The sequence below is a fragment of the Scylla paramamosain genome, chromosome 11 (assembly GCF_035594125.1).
Source record: "Scylla paramamosain isolate STU-SP2022 chromosome 11, ASM3559412v1, whole genome shotgun sequence".
Taxonomy (NCBI): domain Eukaryota; kingdom Metazoa; phylum Arthropoda; class Malacostraca; order Decapoda; family Portunidae; genus Scylla; species Scylla paramamosain.
Window position 1 is genome coordinate 6,826,240 of NC_087161.1, and position 20,661 is coordinate 6,846,900.

Consider the following 20,661-nt stretch of genomic DNA (forward strand, 5'->3'; position numbering starts at 1 on the left):
TTAGAGTGACTGCAAGAAAATGTACGTGTCACAAATGCAAAAAAGGTTCATGGGTGAGGATGTGTAAAGTTTCTGCAGCACTGCCATACACGCAACACTGCCATACACACACACACACACACACACACACACACACACACACACACACACACACACACACACACACACACACACACACACACACAGTAGATGGACATTAATTTTGTGATTGATTGTGAGATCAAGTACAAAATTAGAGTTGATGTGTTTTTGTTAATTGTTCATTGCACCCTTTTTATGGTGGTCTCCATTTCACTGGCAGTAGTCATAATGGATCAGAAGCTTCTGTTGGGGAATTCATGTGATTGATCTCAATGGGAATTGGAATTGGTAATCTACATTGTGATATTGGAGTATTAGGATTATGGAGCCATGTATGATCTGTAAATAAAAGTTATTAACTACTGCAGTGATTGAGTAGAATGGCTCTGAAAGTGAGAAATTGATTTCCTGAGGATCTTTCTTGCCTTAAGACCTCCACTGTCCTCAGGCAAGCCTTGTTTGTAGTTGATCATGCATTGATGGGAGTGTATAGGGTGATAAAAATAATGTGGACTGAGAGTTAGATTTGGAGATCCTTTCATGGACATCCTCTTTAGTGAGCTGCTAGAAATACGTATCAGAATAGAGCAGACTGAACCAGACTGATAAGGAAGTAATAGGAGGAATCAATTCTTATACATGTTTTGAGTTTCATTTCCCTTCTTAGAATCTGGACCTCTTGCTCAAGCTGATACAGGAGGTGCCAGACAAACACAGTGACACAGAGGTGCTGGAGACAGCTGCCAAGACACTGGAGCTGCTGTGTAAGGAAGAGTATGCCATCTATTCTCGCTGTGACATTGCCCGATCGTCTCTGCTGGACATGATTGTCAACAAGTACAAAGAAGCCAATGATGAGTATATCAACTTGCTGGATGGGGTGAGTAGAGTGTATAATTTTTCTTGCCTAGTCACAGAAATCACATGCTGGACTTTTGATTGCCAGCTGGACCCTAATGGTGAGAGCTTAGGGAATATATAGTCTAATGAGTGAGGCTGTGATCTCCCATGCACCAAACACTATATTCACTTGCTCAAGGGCAACATTGTTTGCTCCTCAGTGAAAACTCGTAGGCCCCCTGAGCTTGGTGTGAACCTCACCTTTCCAAGTAATAGACAAGGATGTTACCACTGAGGTAGTGGCCCCTGTGTAGAGTTCTGGAGTAAGTGGACTGCTTTGGAATGATGACTGTTTTAGGAGCAGTGGCTTAAGAGATTGTACATATTAATAGGATGTTGAGAAAAGTGATGAGTGAAGAGTTTAGAAAAGTTGTACATATTAATAGGATGTTGAGAAAAGTGATACGAGTGGAAAAGTGATTGGAAAATTGACTGCTGATTTATGATATAAGGGTAAGGTAAGATACATCCTTCAGACTCCCTGGAAGGAATGACTAGAGAGATTTGGTCATGGGTATTTTTGTTGAGTAATGTGAGTTACTTTCCTGTATTGAAGCTGAAATAATCTCTTAATACTTTCCCCCCATCAGGAGCTGGAGCCAGATGCTGATGAGACCTTTGCCCTGGTATCCTCAGTGAAGCGAGTCTCCATTTTCTACTCTTGCCATAACATGGGACCTTGCAACATCTGGGACTCCCTCTTTTCCAACATCAAACATGCTGTTGACGGCAGCAAGATCCTGCCAGAGAAGGTTGGAATCCTCCTGCTGAGAGGACCTATACATCCTAACACTATTTTATCTCTGAAAGTTGAAGAAATGGACAAAAAAGATGCTTAAGTTTTATTAGTAGTGTGGGAACTATTTGATCCTTTCACTCACCCAGTTGTCTCCCAGCTAACACATAATTACAGAATGCATCACAAAATATAATTTTAAATAACTAATAACTTAGCCATGGAGCATGTGGCTGGGAATGGTGATGGCCAGGTGTGAATTGTAATTGCTGGATTTTCAAACCAGCTGGACTGTCCAGGTTTTATAGCTAAGGCAGCTGTCTTGTGATATCCAGCTGGTCTGAGATTTTAAGTTCTTCTCAACTTAGTGAATTTAACTATAGGCAAAAGTGCATGGCGAGAATGCAACTTAATAGGACTGTCGGTCTAGTAGCGGCTTGGTGATGACTACTGGCAGGCTACTCAGACCAGAGTGTGAGCTTTGCTCCACAGCTTGCCATTTCAAATAACAAAAGCTGTATGCATTCCATTCATGTCTACTTCCCATTTTATTTATTTTGATAACTAATAATTAGTTTGTACCAGCTTAACCTTAATTACCCCTTAGTATGACTTTACAGTTTATATACAAGTCACAGCACAAACCAATAACACATTGATATTGTGCATGAAACGAGTGGAAATTTCCATAAGTGGCATGTAGAAGAGAAATCTTGCAGAAATTATTTTTAACCAATAGTGGGTAATTTGCAAGAGTTGGTCACTTGAGTAATTATATTAACACAACAAGCATGACTGTTACCACAAATTTAACCAGAAAAGATGGAATGATTGAATGAGTTTTAGCAAAAATGACTAAAAAAGGCTGATATTCTCCCTTAAACTGAAAAGATAGGTTTACATGGAGGATCATAAATAGCATTTGGTGTCAGTTGATTAGTTTGGAGCATTTATATACAGTAAACTCTCATTATATCAGACCCTGTTATATTGGATTTTGCATTTATTGGACATGAATGGCCTATGGACCATCCATCTGATTTATTGGACAAGTGTCAGTTAAATGAGGCGGAATGTCCAGCCAGTGATGGCAGTGGTAAGGAAGGGAGGGAGGGAGGAAGAGTGGGTGGTGGTGGTGGTGGTGGTGGTGGTGAGTATATACCACATCCACAAAGGTTGTGCTGTCTGCCATAATTATGGTATTTGTCATAATTTGGTGTTTGTCTGCCATCTGCCATACATTATCTACCATATGCCATATTTTTTTATGAAACCTGGTTACTCTACTGTATATTCATACCTGTGGGTTGTCAGGACAGGAAAGGAAGTTACTGAGTAGTGAGTCATGGGTCAGGCCAGGTCAAGAATGGGTTAAGGGAGAGGTTTGGGAGTGAAAATTAAATCATTGTCATATATATGTAGGTGTGTGGCTTAACATAATAATTATATTTTTGCTTGAATATTGTGTTTTAATTGTTTTCATGAGAAAGAAATTGTGGTAAATAAGGAATTTTATTAATAGCCATAATGATATCAACCCTTTTTATATATATTACTCTTAGTTTACTTTATGGATTGGAATTATTCACATTGTTGCTTTTATCAGATCTTCGTCTTCATTGTCAGTCAGGGTTTACTGTAGTACTACAAAGTCCAGTATTTGTGAGTATTAATTGATCATTACAGAACAGCATTAGGAGAAATGTCACCATCTCTTCCTCAGGCCACCAAGTACTGCATATCATCCTGCTTCTATGGACTGATGTGGGAGCTGCACCAGATAGAAGACATGGACAAGAAGCGAGCCATGACCCAGGATGCAGTGGAGGCTCTGCGCACTCGCCTCCAGCTCTTCTTTGAGGCTTGCAAACACCTTTTGGCCAACTCCAACATCCCAGTTTTCAGGGAAGAGGCAAGGAATTAGCATATGTCGTTTTGCTCATGGGAGTCACAGGTGGTATAGGAAGAAAAAAAACATAGATTGATTTCAATAATTGTGCAATTGATGGGGACTTTCAGATCAATATAAAAATCATGGTGGTGGTGGTTGTTGTTTATCTTCCTGCCTTAACTCATGAAACTTTTTAGCTGGTTGATTCTTACCTGTTTTCTTGTATTTAAGGTATAGCTAGGTTTGAATACATTTTTTCCTCATTTAATTTAATTTGTTTGTTTATTTGTGTTCTGTATTTTCTTTCTTATGCCAGGTTATCTGACCCCCTTGAAGTTGACAGTCCTTGTGACTTCTTTGGTGGTCTGTGCATTGCTTACAAGACTACTACTACTACTACTACTACTACTACTACTACTACTACTACTACTACTACTACTACTACTACTACTACTACTACTACTACTACTACTACTACTACTACTACTGCTACTACTTTTACTACTACTCAGCCTTCCATTGCTTTCTCTGCCCCATGACCAACCTCTCTGCCTCACCTTTTCCTCTTACCTCTTTTCTCTACCATGTCTCTTTAACACTCAGACCTGACCATCATGTCATTGCTATCTTTGCAGGCATACGTCACAATGTGCGACTTGCTTATCATCTTCAGCCGCCAACTCTCCTCCAACCCAGCAGTGGCAAGTCTGAAGTATGAGCCAGACCGTGGCCTGCAACACCTACTCAACAACTTCATTCAGACCTATGTGTTCATTGATGATGAAGGAGGTGAGGACAGGACAGAGACAGACGAGTGTTACGTTAGTCTGGTAATGGGAGTGGGAGTTATGCTGGAGGTATGCATCTGTTTCATTTGTGTGTGTATCTAGTATGTATATGTGGATGTTGCCTGAGGTATTTTTTGTTGATCTGTTAATGGCAGTGGGAGTTATGATTTTATTTTGTGTGTGTGTGTGTGTGTGTGTGTGTGTGTGTGTGTGTGTGTGTTTTGGTTATGTATGTTTATGTAGCCTGAGGTACTTTGTTCTATTTTGCTTTTCTTTTTCTTTGATGATATTTTATTTTTACTGTTTCATCTTGCAATGATTCTATTAAAGGAAGAGTATTGTTTTATATTTTGTTTGTATATGCTTATGTAGCCTGAGGTACTTTTTTCCATTTACTCTTTTTCTTTAATGCCATTTTATTTTTACTTTATCATCTTGTAAGGTATATTAAAAAAAGGGTATTGTTATATATTTCTCATGTAGGATGCCATATGGCATGGCCTTACTGTGGCACTTTAACCATTTGATTGCCTGTTGGTACTCCTTTCCCTAATTGTTTGTCACTTTAAAAAATCTTTACTTGTTCTACAACCACATCCACTGGAAAGAAATTGCAAAATGTATTCATTTTCACTGCTAATGTTCTTGTAGATACTTATAAAGACTTCACATATCGGTTTTAGTGCTGCTAATTGTTTCATGTCAGTGAAAGGCTTAAATTCAATCCTTGAGTCATTTCTAAACAAACAACTGGTGTGATGTGGTGACCAGCAATCTTTAGTCTTTTTGTCCCCTTTGCCCTGAGTAGAGGAGCAAGATGAGCATGTCAAGATTGAGGAGCTGCACAAACGGAGAAATTTCCTGGCCACGTTCTGTAAGCTGATTGTGTACAACGTCTTGCCCACCATGGTTGCTGCTGATGTGTTCAAGCACTATGTTAGGGTGAGTGCTGCTAAGGGGGAGGGAGGAGAGACCAGGTGCTGATGGGAGAAGGGGTCTTAATTGTTTATAGAGGAAAAGAGATTAGATTTTCATGGGGAGAAGGTTGCTTATGGAAGGATGGGGGTTGGATTGTTCATGAAGGGAGGAGGCCTAGATGCTTATGGGAGAAGGAAGGATTTTAGTTGTTCATGAAGGAAGAGGAATTCGGTTTTCATTGGAAGAAGGGGCTTAGTGTCTCATGGAAGATTGGGGCTGGATTATTATTCATAGAGAGTGGGAGGCCTTAGTTCTCATGGGAAGGAAAGGCTTTCATGTATGAAGGGGGGAAGGGACTTAATTGTTCATGGGAGAAAGGGGCTGGCTTGTTCATGGAGGGAGAGGGTTCAAGTTTTCATGGAGAGAGGGGGGATATTTTTATTCTTAAGAGGAAGTTGCTTGAGGCTTACTTAGGAGGAGGGACCAGGAGGACCAGAGTTGTTATTAGGTAGAGAGTTGTAGTTGTCTTTCTTTAGATGCTAGAGACTCATTTAGATTGGAAATTGCCTATAAGTGGCGAAGAATATGTGTATTTAATGGATTAAGTGCAGTGGTAACTCATGGTCTGCCTTTGCTTCCTCAGTACTATGATGATTATGGGGACATCATCAAGGCCACTCTGGGCAAGGCACGTGAGATTAACAAGGTGAACTCAGCCCGCACCATGGCCATGGCCCTCACCATGATCTTCCGGGAGCTGCATAAGGACAATGGCCGCATCAACAGGCAGAGTGCAGACTTCATCAGCTTGAAGGTTGTATTTATTTACATAGTTGTGCTTTATGGGAAAGGGTATGCTTGTGCTGTCCCATCTCCATACCTTTTGATATTCAACTCAGCCTTGAATCCATGTATATTTCTTGCATTTACTATCTCCTTATCCATACTGTTCTGTACATCATTACAGTATTTCCCTGGTATTCACGGGAGTTACATTTCAAAGCCTCCTGTGAGTAGCGAAAATCTGCGAATCCTGGATGCAACCCCTACAAGGCTCAGAAGTACCTATATTTATAGTTTAAACCACAAAATATGTTTCATTTATTAAGGGCAAGGCAAAGGCAAGCTGCATTGAACTTGTTATTGCAGACTCTGCAGAGGAACAAACACAGGTGGCAAATTACTGCAGCAATCAGCTGATCTTCTTCCTCTTCTTGTGACCACAAATTTCTGACCTTGAGAAAGAATAAAGGCACAGTCACACAAGACAGTTTCTCTAGAATTTTTTTACCGAGAATCAAAGTGAACAACATTTCACAGGAAATTTGGTGGAATATTCTGCGGAATCTCAATCACCAGTATGTCAGATATTTTATCTCGAGGTGGGCAAGTTGTGGTCACAGCAAGAGGAAGGTCAGCTGATCACTCCAGTAGTTTGCTGTCTCTGTGTATTCCTCTGCTGAGTCTGCCACAATGAGTTCAGTGGAGCTTGTCTTTAATATTACCTTGCTTATCATTTTGTGATTTGAGGATGAGGTTAGGTATGGGCCTTGGGAGTGCCAAATTATATTACTTTGGAGTTCTGTCTTCTCAAAAAAGTTTTTTTTTTTAAGTCCACAAATATGGAAACCTGTGAATACTGAATCATAAATAGATGGAGGAACACTGCACTTCTATCTTGGAAACTATCCTTTTTTTATGTTTCTTTTACAACCACTCTTCTTCAGCCTCTTTCCTTGTCCTCTAGTATCTCTTGTATCCCAAACTGTGAAGTCACTCCAGTCCACCTCCACTTTCTCAAACGTTTTATATTTTGCAATCAGGTTTTCCCTTTCCTTCCTTTTCTCCAATGTTGGTATGTGTAACCTTGCCAATCTCTCTTCATATGACAAGTCCCTGATACTTGGTATCATCTTCGTTGCTGGTTTCTGAACTCTCTTAAACTTCCTTACAACTTCCTTACATCCTTTTTCTTGTAGGGCAGCCACACTACAGCTACATATTCCAGTCTTATGTCTAATCAATGATTTAATCATCTTCCTGACCATCTCTTCATCCATATATGCAAAAGGCAGCCTTATTCTTCTTAGCAAATCATAAGTTTCTCTTGTAATTTTAATGTGTCACTCCTGGGTCAAATTTCCATTCACTGTAATACCCAGATCCTTTTCCTCTTCTGTTCTACTCGGCCTATCACCATTCAACACATAATTTCATTTTGCTCTCCTCACATTCTTTTCAAACTCCATTATTTTACATTTTTTTAAGATTAAATTCCATTACCCATCTATGGCTCCACTCTGATATCTTGTTCAGATCCTCTTGCAACCCTCCACAATTTTCCTCACTCTCAGCTTTTTTCAGCAAATAGGTATCATCTGCAAAAAAAGGCTCCTGTAGCTATTCACACTTTCATATAATTTATATAGAGCCTTGGGTACTCTGCTTTTGACTTTCCACCATAATGACTCATGATCTTTTACCACTGTTCTCATCTCTCTATCAGTTACGAAATTCTCCATCCTTCCCATCAGACCACCATCATGCTCCAACTTCCACAACAATCTCCTGTGTAGCAGACTCTTTTCATCTTGTGATTTTGATTGAAAATCAGATTTTAGGGAAACATCAGAAAATGACCATTTCATCATTATTGAAGAGATGTTTTTAAAGTTTTGTTGAATATCAACTTAGTGGATGGTGACATCCTACGTAGGAAAAGTTTGGATAGTGGCATATATTTACCAGTATTACCCTTCTGTTGTATAGCATTTTACAGTTTTATCTGAAATATGTAATTTTAATTTTTTTATTATGTATTTAATTTTTTATTGTTTAGATTAACATCTCACTTTTGTTTTTACTCTTGCAGGAATTAGCAAAGAGGTTTGCTTTGTCCTTTGGGCTTGATGCTGTCAAGAACAGGGAGGCCATCACTGCCCTGCACCGGGAGGGCATCCTCTTTGCTGTGAACCCACCGGAGAACCAGGGAGATCCCACTGAACCACCACCCAACCTGGCATTCCTGGAGATATTGACTGAGTTCACCAATAAACTGCTTAAACAAGACAAGAGAGTTGTGTAAGTTGTTTAGAGGAGAAGGGAGCAAGAACTGTAATGAAAGAAGAGTCGAGATTGGTATAAAGCAAATAACCAAGCAATATGAGTAGAGCAAAGAATGGGAGAATTAAAGTTGATGCATATGTGGGAGTACTAATTTTTGGTCAGTTTCATTTATGGTCTATTGGTGATATTCATAAGGTGGTGAAGGAGGGAAAGAATAGATTATGAAGATGTGGTAAAATTAGTGACAAAAGATAAAGTAGATAGAGAGCCAGTATGGTAAGTTGTGTTTTACCTAAAGGTTTGAAAAAAGGCACATTGAGAAAAGAAAATCTTTAAGCAGTAATAGTAAGGAAGTAGTAGTGGAACAATGGTATTAGCAGTGTTAGTAGTGGGTGGTGGTGGTGGTGGTGGTAATAGGAGAATAATAATAATAATAATGACAGTAGTAATAATAATGATTTATGAGTGAGTTACATTCCTTAAAATACATTTATAAATGAAAATAAATTGTAAATTCAGATCATCCATAGAATTTCAAGTATTTAAATTTTAAGAATTTGTATAAATTTTTAGTAGATTTTTTTAGATGATTCATAAATGTGAATTCTATGTTTGTAAACTAGGATGAGAATTCTTCTGATGAGTTCATCCTCTTCTGCCCCCAGCCTGGCTTATCTGGACCGTCGCATTGCTGCTGGGATGCCGAGCTCCCGTGGTGAGGACTGGCAGCCACTCCTCATGTACCGCAACTCTCTGGTACACGGCGAGGGAGACCAGCCACCCCAGACCTCCAAGCGAGCCTACACCAGAAAACGCAAGCATGGTGAGGAGATGGCGCTGATATTATTTTGTGTCCTGTGAGGTAGTTTACTAATGTAGTGAATGGAATTTACTGTAGCACAGGTCATGAATCATGAATGATTTATCTCAATGTAAATTTTATGGAATGAGTGTGTCTTGTCATTCTTTAGGCAAGTTCTCGGCATACAAGCTTAAATTAATTGTTATCCTGTCAGTAGTTCTAAGCTCATGTGGGGATTGAATGGCAAATAAAGTTAACAAGTGTATTGCAAGGGAATGCCAGCATATACCAAGGAAAGAAAAGAAGCATGATAGGAAGAAAAGAGAAAGACTTCTGGGGTGTGCTGGAAGAAGGGGAAGAGATATTCTTACCTACACATACACATTAAATAATTCCTCTTTGCTTTTCTCTTGCCGCAGTGGATGATGATGATGATGATGATGATGATGACGACGTGCCATTCCAGTGAGTATCTGTCTTGTATCTGTTAATATATGTGTACTTGTGGTTTATATTCTTGTAGGTAGATTGGACTGAACACAGAACAGCTCACCAGGTAGAACCTTTCATTGGATTAAAATTTTTCCACCAGACATAAGTAAAAAAAAATGTAATTATGCCCGCTATTCACTAGTGCCTTATAACCCTGCATTGTGGACACTGAAATCTAAAAACTGATCTCTAAGCTTTTTTTGCATAAGTTGTAAGTTTTATGAGAGAAGAACATTTTGGTATTTGCAACATCAGCTAAGAAATATCTTGAATGATACTGTTGCATGTGATTCATGCTACATCTGCTGTGCCACTGTTTGATAATATTTGATAAATGAACCAGATAAAAAGTCAAGAAATTATTAAAATTTAGTGTTTTAGTTTTTGCAACATTCTGGGAGGAGGAGGTTCTTTTGAAAGTTAAGAATAGTTCAAGACAAGGCTGTAATTTAAAATTCAAATAAGACTACCATGTGCCAACCTTTCAGTTATTTTCATAAGTTATGGATGGCTGTTTTGATCTCGCAGGAATTTAGTCCTGTCACTGGGTTTCAGGCACATCTCTGCCTAACTCATTCTATGTTGAGGCATCATATATGACTGGATGCATCGGGTGGCAAATGAACAACAATTACTAGAATTAAATATATTAGTGATGAATAGTCCAGGTGGATGAATTGGGCCTGAGTTGAGGCTGTGCTGTGGAGTAGTGGTTGATCTATGTGTAGTGTAGCAACTAACAGTGTAGTGTGTGGTGGAGTTAGGCAGGGATCACATAGGCAAACACAAAGGAATGGAGAGGAGAAAGTCTTGGACTGCATGAGGAACTCTTATGTTTGTTTAAGCAGTGAGTCTCTCACTTCATGCAAAATCAGGAGTGTGCTGCCTAACCAGGATCAGCCAGTCTTCATAAAATAATATGAGAGTTTTGTAGCATAAGGAAGTTTTCTTAGCTTAACTCTGGAACAAGTCTCACTCTAGAGAGTTCATTTAGAGCTGCTGACTTTAAGTGAGACAATGAAACATTCCAAGTATAAGAAAATAGAATTTTATTGTGGAGCAGGAATTGCTTCATAGGTTACAATAGACAGAAGAACAGGCTTCCCAGACATTTGTTCTGTGTGATGAAGAATGAAATATGTATATGTGAATTACTTGGCTCATGCCTGCATAGAATGAGCTCCATCCCATGTGATGGGATGAGCTACCACTCACACCACAGATCCCACTGTCCTCCATCAGGGACGCGAGTAGTTAAGTCCAGCAATGTACAGCTTTAGACTTAGTGAGGTAGGCAGAGGAGGTGGGCTAGACACTCAACATTCCCCCCTGAAGGATGCCTGTGGAGGAGCCTCGAGAGACTGGTCGGCCCAAGCGACGGCGGCGGCTGGAACAGGTGCACGCTGACGTCATTGGCCGGTTGATCCGCCACAAGTGGTACATTGATGGGGACCATGTCTACTGCACTGGTGCTGTGCTGGGCATCTCGGCACCTGGCACTATTCCTGAGGAGTCTGACGATGGCGAATTCATCAACGGCACATGTTACGACGTCCAGTATGATGATGAGGACTTTGTGCGCCACCTCATTCTAGAGGGTGATTGGCAGCGAGGGGACATTCAGGTGCTGGGCCGGGCACCTGTTACATGATAAAGAAGACCCCTTCCTTCCTTACTCTGTCTCATCCTTCATCTCTTTCTCATGCCCATCACACTCCTGAAACTTCTTATCCCAAGTCTTCTACTATTTGAAGTTTTGACTTTTACTCTCCTTTGCGAGATTGACCCTTCCTGCTCTGGTAGCCTGGTTGTAGTTGTGGCGTCTTGTAGCCGTATACTAGCCAGGGAGTAGAGTTGTGTATTTAATAACAGTAGGTTTGAAGCAGTAGCATAATTTTCATAATTTTATTGCAAACATTGGCACGAATGATATGAAGTTTTATTTTATGTACAAGTTTTATTTGATAATGCTGTAAATAAGTCTCCCCAGACTGTCATTTTCTATATTCAGAATGGGAACTCATCAAAGAATGGGGGAAATATTTATCTAGAATACAGTCGTTGTAAAGAGTAATAATAAATATTTTTTTTTTATACATATATATAAATGCCTTTATCCCCAAATATATATCACCTGCTCATCAACTTAAAGGTACATGGATTAAGAGGTAAGTGTTTCCATTTACAAGATTGTTATTATTGCTGTCATCTTACTTCAGCTTGTTGGTGTGGCATTCTGTCGTCATTTGCAGTGAACAGATGAAGGCTTTGTGTTGGTGTACTTATCTGCTGACTTCATTCCTAGTTTTGTTTTTGAGTGGGCCTCCATATTGATATTATCTTGCAGGCATTTCTTTGCCAGAATGATTTAACATAGTAATGTCATGAGCCTTGCAAGTATTTCCTTGATAATTCAACTAAAGCTGGCAATTACAGGTTACAAATAAGAAGTCTGTTCATCCTTGAGATAATCCCATAATGGTGCTGTCTTCCTGATAGTACTCCATGATTCTGTGAAGGCCCAGGTTACCAAATTCAACATTTTCCCCAAGTCATTGTGGCTTTGTAGAATCTAGTCTTGCTGTCAGAAAAAATGTTAAGTAAGAAATGGAAATTGTAAAAAAATAGTAATGTTTCTCCATGCTATCAAAAGGCATGGTAAATCAAAAGTTTGAATGGAAAAATTTTGTTAAGTAAGAAATGGAAATTGTAAAAAATAGTAATGTTTCTCCATGCTATCAAAAGGCATGGTAAACCAAAAGTTTGAATGGAAAAATTTTGTACTACAAGTATTGCATGAAATCACCATTACTTCAGACCACATTTTACTTGTGATCTTGGGATAGACAGTAGTAATTAGTCATGAAACTGTAAAGACCCAATAATGTGATATTCCGGTTCAAATTGGTGTTTAAACGTGATGGTGGTAAAGATACAATACAGCTTTGCTTTATGAATGAAGAGAATGGAAGCTTAACACTTTCCATATGTTTCAAATTATCATTTCTGAAGTACTGAAGAGCCTTTTGATAATTCTTTTAGTCATACAAAATCTTTGAAGTTCTAAAAAGTTTCTTGAGGTACTAAATTAAATACTTTTCTAGTGTTTTGTAAGCTGTAGGCATCCTCAGATGTTCCTCCAGTATCATTTTGCATGAAAATGAAATGCCTTCAGTGAATTTGCAGTAGGTTGCATTAGTACAGACGCGAGTTTCAGTAGGTGATCTGCTTATGTCACTCTGATCTCATTTGATTTCATACATCCAAGCATTTTGAAATTTAATGAAATTCTGTAAGATCCTTGCAAAGACAGTAGACTGTCTTAGTATGGGGTAGATGTGCTGAGCTTCTTTTCTGTTAATTTCAGAGGTGAGGCAGGAATGTTCCTGATCTATTGCTCTTCAGCATTTGCATAGATTGGATCTGATTAATTTTGGGCATCTGAACAATGCCAAGGTCATAACCTTGGTGCTGATATTATATAATCAAAATATGGTTACTGGAGGTCTTTCTGATGGCTTATTGCATGAAGTGGTTAAACCTCTTTGACCAGGTCTGTCTGTGCATGTGGTGAGGGTATCATGATCTAAGACATTTATGTTATTTTGGCAGCATAGTTTGTATTGGGTGTTGAAATGACAGCATGCAGAACATGGCTCTCAGTGTTACAATCTTGGTGAGAGTTATAGAATTAGCAGTATTAGTACAGTGTTAACATGAAACCTCACAGACTTGTCCTTCCTGTCAAATTGGCTCTGTAGTGATGGGGTTTGGACACTAACCAACACACTGAATTATAAGGCATTAAAATTTGTCAAATTGAGTTTTAAGGAAATTGAAATAGATCAAGGCCTGTTACCAATGAATGTCAAGACTGGTTTGTTGGCATAGGCATGTTACGTGGAGTGTGATCCTTTGTGTTGCGTTCCATTTGTTAGTGACTGTCACGAGTGCAGTTCAGGGAGCAACAAAATTTCCAGTTGTAGCAACTTTATAAATCTTGATATTTTTTTGAGTGATGGTGTTGTAGATGTTTACTTGATCTTTTGTCTGCCAAGGGATGGTCACAGTTCCACCAGTATGATGGCTGATCTGGTGCATCACTTTGATGATTTTACAAGTTAGTGCGTTCACAGTAGGTACCATGATGGTGGTTGGGACAGAAGAAGAGGACGAAAGATGAAGCAGAATACAAGACAACAACGGAAGCATCAGCCCTACCCTACTAGGGGGCAGCTGAGGTTAAGGTGAGAGAGAGAGAAAGAGAGAGAGAGAGAATGGGATGGCAGATTCCCAGAAAATGACCAATGGGTAAGATTTTCTGAGTAGGCAGCTAAACTCTACTATGTTACAGAACAGTTCCAGATGATAAAAAAAGTTGTGTCCTTTTTTTATGTATTATGTGAGATGTAGGTTAGGGATGAAGTTACAAGGATAGCTCATGACCATTCTGAAGCATTGTTACAAGCATATAAGTTTATGACTTACTGGTAGGAATTTTTAAAATTTCATATTGTTACTGGTAGGAATTTTTAAAATTTCATATGTACATGAAGAGACAGGGGTAAACCAATGTATACTGTCAGGCCTTACCATGGAGGTATGTGGCCTGTTGTGTTGTGCCTCAGCATGAGACTTACCCTTTCCATAGGGGGTCAACAAGAGAGAGTGAATGACTTTTTTTTTCCCTATTTATAAAAAAAAAAAAAAAGCCCACTGAGATGCTGGTCGCCCAATAGGGTCCAAAGCAATAATCAAAGATTGAAGGATGTGTCTTGAAAGAAAGTCCTATGACTTGAAAGAATTCAAGTCATAGGAAGGTGGAAATACAGAAGCAGGCAGGGGGTTCCAGAGTTCACCAGAGAAAGGGATGAATGATTGAGAATGCTGGTTAACTCTTGCATTACACAGGTGGACAGAATAGGGATGAGAAAGAAGACAGTCTTGTGCAGCAAGGGTGTGGGAGGAGGGGAGGCATGCACTTAGTAAGATCAGATGAGCAGTTAGCATGAAAATAGCAGTAGAAGATAGCAAGAGATGTAACATTGTGGCAATGAGAAAGAGACTGAAGACAGTCAGTTTGAAGAGAGGAATTGAGATGAAAAGGTTTTGATTCCACCCTGTCTAGAAGAGCAGTATAAGTGGAACCCCCCCCCCCCAGACATGTGAAACATACTCCATACATGGATGGATAAGGCCCCTGTACAGAGTTAACAGCTGGAAGGATGAGAAAAACTGGCGGAGACGTCTCAGAATGCCTAACGTCATAGAAGCTGTTTTAGCTAGAAATGAGATGTGAAGTTTCCAGTTTAGATTATAAGTAAAGTAGGGACCAAGGATGTCCAGTGTAGAAGAGGAGAGTTGAGTGTCATTGAAGAAGAGGGGATAGTTATCTGGAAGGTTCTGTCAAGTTGATAGATGGAGGAATTGAGTTTTTGAAACATTGAAAATCAGAAATTTTAGAGAGATCACGTCAGGCATTTTGTGGCTTCCCGCAGTGAACTGTTTACTTCCTGAAGGGTTGGACATCCACAGAGACATGGAAAAGTGCAGGATGGTATCATCAGCATAAGAGTGAATAGGACAAGAAGTTTGGTTTAGAAGATCATTTATGAATAATAGGAAGAGAGTGGGTGACAGGACAAAACTGTGAGGAACACCACTGTTAATAGATTTAGAAGAACAGTGACCATCTACCACAACAGCAATAGAATGGTCAGAAAGGAAACTTGAGATGAAGTTACAGAGAGGAGGATAGAAGTTGTGTGAGGATAGTTTGGAAATTATAGCTTTGTGCCAGACTCTATCAAAAGCTTTTGATATGTCCAAGGCAACAGCAAAAGTTTCATCAAAATCTCTAAAAGAGAATGACCAAGACTCAGTAAGGAAAGCCAGAAGATCATTAGTAGAGTGGCCTTGATGGAACCCATACTGGTGATCAGATAGAGGTTGTGAAGTGAATAGATGTTTAAGAATCTTCCTATTGATAGATTAAAAAATTTTAGATAGGCAGGAAATTAAAGCATTAGGGTGGTAGTTTGAGGGATTAGAATGGTCATTCTTTTTAGGAACAGGCAGAATGTAAGCAAACCTCCAGCAAGAACGAAAGGTAGATGTTGACAGACAGTTGAAAGAGTTTGACTAGGCATGGTGCAAGCATGGAGGCACAGTTTCAGAGAACAATAGGAGGGGCCCCATCAGATCCATAAACCTTCCTAGGATTTAGGCCAGCAGGGGCATGGAAAACATTATTGCGAAGAATTTTAACATGTAGCATGAAGTAGTCAGAAGGTGGAGAGGAAGGAACAAGCCCTGAATTATCCTTGGTAAAGTTTTCAGCAGAGGTTTGAGTGAAGAGTTCAGCTTTAGAGATGGATGTGATAGTAGTGGTGCCATCTAACTGAAATAAAGGAGGGAAAGAAGAAGCAAAGTTATTGAAGTTTTTGGCTAGGTGCCATAAGTCATGAGGGGAGTTCTTGAGCTTTTGATACTTCTATCAATGAAGGAGTTTTTGGCTAGTTGAACAGACTTGGCAGACTTGGTTCCGAGCAGAAGTAAAAAAGCTCGTGAGATTCTGGTGATGGAAGACTAGTACCTTTTGTGGGCCACCTCTCTTATCATGTATAGCATGAGAACAGGCTGTGTTAAACCAAGGTTTGGAAGGTTTAGCTTGAGGAAAAGTGAAAAATGTATGCCTCCATGCCAGACACTATCATCTCTGTTATCTTGGCACACAGAGATGGGTCTTTGACATGGAAGCAGTAGTCATTCCAAGGAAAATCAGCAAAGTACCTCCTTAGGTCCCCCAAACTAGCAGAGGCAAAACACCAGAGGCACCTCCACCTAGGGGGGTCCTGAGGAGGGATTGAAGCAATAGGACAAGATACAGATATTAGATTATGATTGGAGGAGCCTAACTGGGAAGATAGGGTAACAGCACAACCAGAAGGATTAGAGGTTAGAAAAAGGTCAAGAATGTTGGGCGTATCTCCAAGACAGACAGAAATATGAGTAGGATGTTGCATCAATTGCTCTAGGTCAAGGATGATAGCAAAGTTAAAGGCTAGTTCACCAGGATGGTCAGTGAAGAGAGAGGAAAGCTAAAGCTGGTGGTGAACATTGAAGTCTCCAAGAATGGAGATCTCTGCAAAAGGAAAGAGAGTCAGAATATGTTCCACTTTGGAAGTTAAGTAGTCAGGGAATTTCTTATTGTCAGAGTAGTTAGGTGAGAGGTATACAGCACAGTTGAATTTAGTTTGAGAGTAACTAGTCATAGCTATGTGGTGGAAAACTCGGAAGGTTCGAGAGTGTGGGCACAAAAACAGGTTAAGTTAGTGCACACACAGATGCAACATCCAGCTTTGGATTGAAAATTAGATATAGAGAGGATAGAGAAATTAGGAGACAGGAAAGGGGCTACTGTCAGTTGCCTTAGATGGTTCTAGGGTGATTCATCCCCGGGTGAAATGTCCTGGTTGATTCATCCGTGGGTTATTCATCCCTGGAGGATTCGAACACTAGGGTTACTTGTCCCCTAGGGTGATTCGTTCCCTTGCCTGTATTTTCGTCGCGTTAGTTACGAAACTCCATTACTACGACAAGATCTGACCATCAATGTGTGTGTGTGTGTGTGTGTGTGTGTGTGTGTGTGTGTGTGTGTGTGTGTGTGTTGTTCGAATCATGGTTTGATACATCAGGTTGTTAGTTTGACTACCATTCATTGGTTCGATTTTCTATTTTCACTTTCCAGTACATGGGCCACCACAGTCAGAGCAACATGCCACATACAATCTTATCAAGCCTTGGCAGGTAAAAGCTTGTTGATGATCTTAACTTCATCTACGCTGCACAGAAGAAAAACGGCGATGGAACCAAGCAATACTGGCGATGTGAGGTTACTGCATGCAAGGCTTGTGTTCACACAACAGTAGGGGATGAAACCTTCACTATCGTGAAAAGTGTGAATGAGCACAATCATTCCACAACTGCTGCGGCTGTGAAGGCGAGGGAGGCCATGGTCGAGCTGAAAACTGTTGCTACTTCCCCTCAAGAATCTTCTCGTGCTTTGGTGGCTAATGTTTTGTCAAAACTGGATGAACATTCACTGGCTCATGTGCCATCCACATCTACTATGAGCCACTACGTGCGGCAGTGGCGATAGGACGCTCAACAAGCTCCTCCAATTCCCCAGACTTGTACCGGCTATGTTTTTCCTGAAGAGTACACCAAGTTAGAGTCGGGAGAGATGTTTTTGCAGCATGATTCTGGCATTGAGGATGAGAATCGTATTCTTGTCTTTGCCTCTGCTCGGGGGTTGAGGGATCCTGTCCGCTATAAGAGTTGAGGTTTTGATGGAACTTTCAAATGTTGTCCCAAAATCTTTGCGCAGCTCTTTACCATTCATGGTCAAGACGGAACATTTAGTGTTTTTCGAGTCTTTGCACTGCTTCCTAGCAAGACTGAAGAAACATACACTCGGGTTTTCTCCATTCTTAAGGATTTGCAACCTGAACTGAATCCTCAAGATGTGATGATGGATTTTGAAATGGCTTCTTATAACGCCTTTATTGCCTCTTTCGGTTATGCTTCTGTAACTTTTTGTCTTTTCCACTTAAGCCAAAACATTTACAGAAAAGTAGTGGGCTGCAATGAAAGGCAAAGGTACCATTGTGAGGATGAGTATGCTTTGAAAATATGTTGTTTCCCTGCTTTAGCATTCTTGCCAATACAGGATGTAGTGGCTGGTTTTGAAGAGCTTGTTGATGATGATTTGCCTCAGGAACTTATTGATTACTTTGCTGTAAATTACATTGGTTCAGAGAGAGGTCATGGTCAGAACTGCAGGAGAATGGTTCCCAGGTGTAAAATTGTTGATTAGAATGTGCGTGACAGAGCCCTTCAAGATAAACATCGCACAAACAACAACTTGGAGGGCTTCCACAATGCCCTTCAAAGTTTTGTAATGCAAACCCACCCTAACATTTGGTGTCTTATCAAAGGACTGAAAAAGGAAGAAGTTCTTGCAAATGGGAAAAGGATTAAATTTGAACAGTCTGGATCAGTATGTAAGCCAACAACTGCTACTAAGAACATTAAAGTCTCATTGAAAAATATGATCCGAATGAAAAGATGCACTTCCTTCGTGCTGTGGCTCATAATTTAAAGTTGTTTTAGATATTCTAGTAGTCCTCTTTTGAGTAGTAATGGAGTTTTGCAACTAAGGCGACAAAAATACAGCCAAGGGAACAAATCACCGTAGGGGATGAATTACCCTAGGGGACCAATCCTCCAGGGATGAATAACCCAGGGGTGAATCAACTGGGACATTTCACCTGGGGAAGAATCACCCTCGCACCGCCTTAGACACCTGTGTTTCAGCAAGGAAAAGATAAGGTTTAGTAGAGGAGAGGTGGTGTGCTTGTCTTAGCCACCCTGTTTGGGATTGCCAGCTTGATATACAGATAGCAAGATAGATATATTAAGATAAAAAAGCAAACCATTATTAAGTGAAGTTGACATCTTTTCATAATCAGTTGATGAATTATTAGTTATTTCATACCTGTGCAAGCCTGATGACTTGCTTATTTGGTGTGTTTATTTTAATTAAACATTTGTCCTAAACAAGAAATTCAGTCTTCGGTTTCAGTTGCAGAGGTGAGGTCTTGAGTCTGTGCTCAGAGAAGTCAGTTACCCCTTCTGAAACAGATCTTAGCTGTGCAGATGAGGACGACTCCCTCCACCTTTCCCAAATCATAGAGACTCCCCAAGAGCTTGAGGATCAGGCTATGATGCACTCCACACCTGTGATAAATCACAGAGGTATGTACATGAGCAGTGAAGGCGGTACATACTATTTATCCAGTTGTTTTCATTCACTGGTTTATATATTTTTAGTCTTTGTAGGGTGTACAGATTTTGCTTCTAGAGGTTTGGGTCATAAGCCAGTGTATATTTCATGTAGTCTCGATGGTTGATGCCCTCCATGGTGATGTGGCCATTAATATTTTAAGTGATAATAGAGGTTGAGACTCGTGTCAGCCCCTCTTGGTCTTTCATAAGCTCATAATTGAAGGTATAGGGTTCATGGTCATTATGTGACTGAACAAAAATCAGAATCCTAAATTTATCACTTACATGCATAGACCTCTCAGCTGTTGCTTTACTCCACATTTAGGATGTGGAGACTTGGGGTAGAGGTAAAGGGATGTTAATCTGGACAGCATCAGAATGGACAGTAGTCTTGCTGGGGTGGATTGTTAAATGTTAAAGTTGTGGTGGTTTGTGATGATGACTGTAATCCAGTGCCTAACAATACTGTATATAAGAAGTGATAATTCCATCTTAATTTTTTCAGTTTAATTCACACTAGTAAATTGCCTTGATATTCTTTTATGCCATCGGGATAGATTTGTTGATATTGAATTTGGTTGTGAATGTCTTGCATTCATTACTTCCTGATGTAGTTTGAGTTCTCTGGTCTATGCACATATAAATAAGATCAAGGATATATTGCATTTAAAGTTTTGTTCATATAAATATTGTTTATTTAAACGTGTATTAACTATTTTTGCTTGAGCCTTGTCAAAAGTGCAAAAGAATAATATTAATGCCTTTATAGTTAAATTCACCATTGCAGTGGCAGCAGCTTACCAGTCATAAACTACTATCTGTTTCCAACTTTGTGAGGCATTGGTTTGCACAAATATCTTTTGAACAAAGTTGCATCACTAGGACATTTTGGCATAGCCTGTTTTCACCATCCCCTAATTTATGTCACTGAAGTGTATTGCCATGTACTACATTTTATTAAGGAGTTTATTCTTGGCTTTGAAGGTGAAGCTGGCAAGTGCTGAGTAGACATTCAGACATGAGAAGGTTTTATGTGATGTAGTCGTGACGTGTAAAGGGGATACAGGGTAGGAGAAAGCCAAGTAGGGAGGGGGAGGTGGTGGAGTGATACTTGTCACAACTATATCAAGCAAAATCT

At 39.8% G+C, this 20,661-nt stretch overlaps 1 protein-coding gene across 7 annotated transcripts in view; it reads left to right on the forward strand.

Moving 5' to 3' along the window:
• LOC135104896 (cohesin subunit SA-2-like) overlaps positions 1–20,661 on the forward strand; it is a 56,731-nt gene that overhangs the window by 33,041 nt on the left and 3,029 nt on the right. For 3 of the 7 annotated variants that reach the window (XM_064012633.1, XM_064012636.1, XM_064012632.1), the window contains exons 13-23: positions 749–961; positions 1,572–1,733; positions 3,441–3,629; positions 4,244–4,397; positions 5,205–5,338; positions 5,958–6,128; positions 8,187–8,395; positions 9,046–9,203; positions 9,602–9,647; positions 13,811–13,921; positions 19,321–19,493. In XM_064012633.1, coding sequence (XP_063868703.1) covers positions 749–961; positions 1,572–1,733; positions 3,441–3,629; positions 4,244–4,397; positions 5,205–5,338; positions 5,958–6,128; positions 8,187–8,395; positions 9,046–9,203; positions 9,602–9,647; positions 13,811–13,921; positions 19,321–19,493 — 1,720 coding nt within the window. Of the gene's footprint in view, positions 1–748; positions 962–1,571; positions 1,734–3,440; positions 3,630–4,243; positions 4,398–5,204; positions 5,339–5,957; positions 6,129–8,186; positions 8,396–9,045; positions 9,204–9,601; positions 9,648–11,009; positions 11,771–13,810; positions 13,922–19,320; positions 19,494–20,661 lie in introns of those variants that run through there. The other 4 variants (XM_064012635.1, XM_064012634.1, XM_064012638.1 and 1 more) reach the window with 4 other exon arrangements.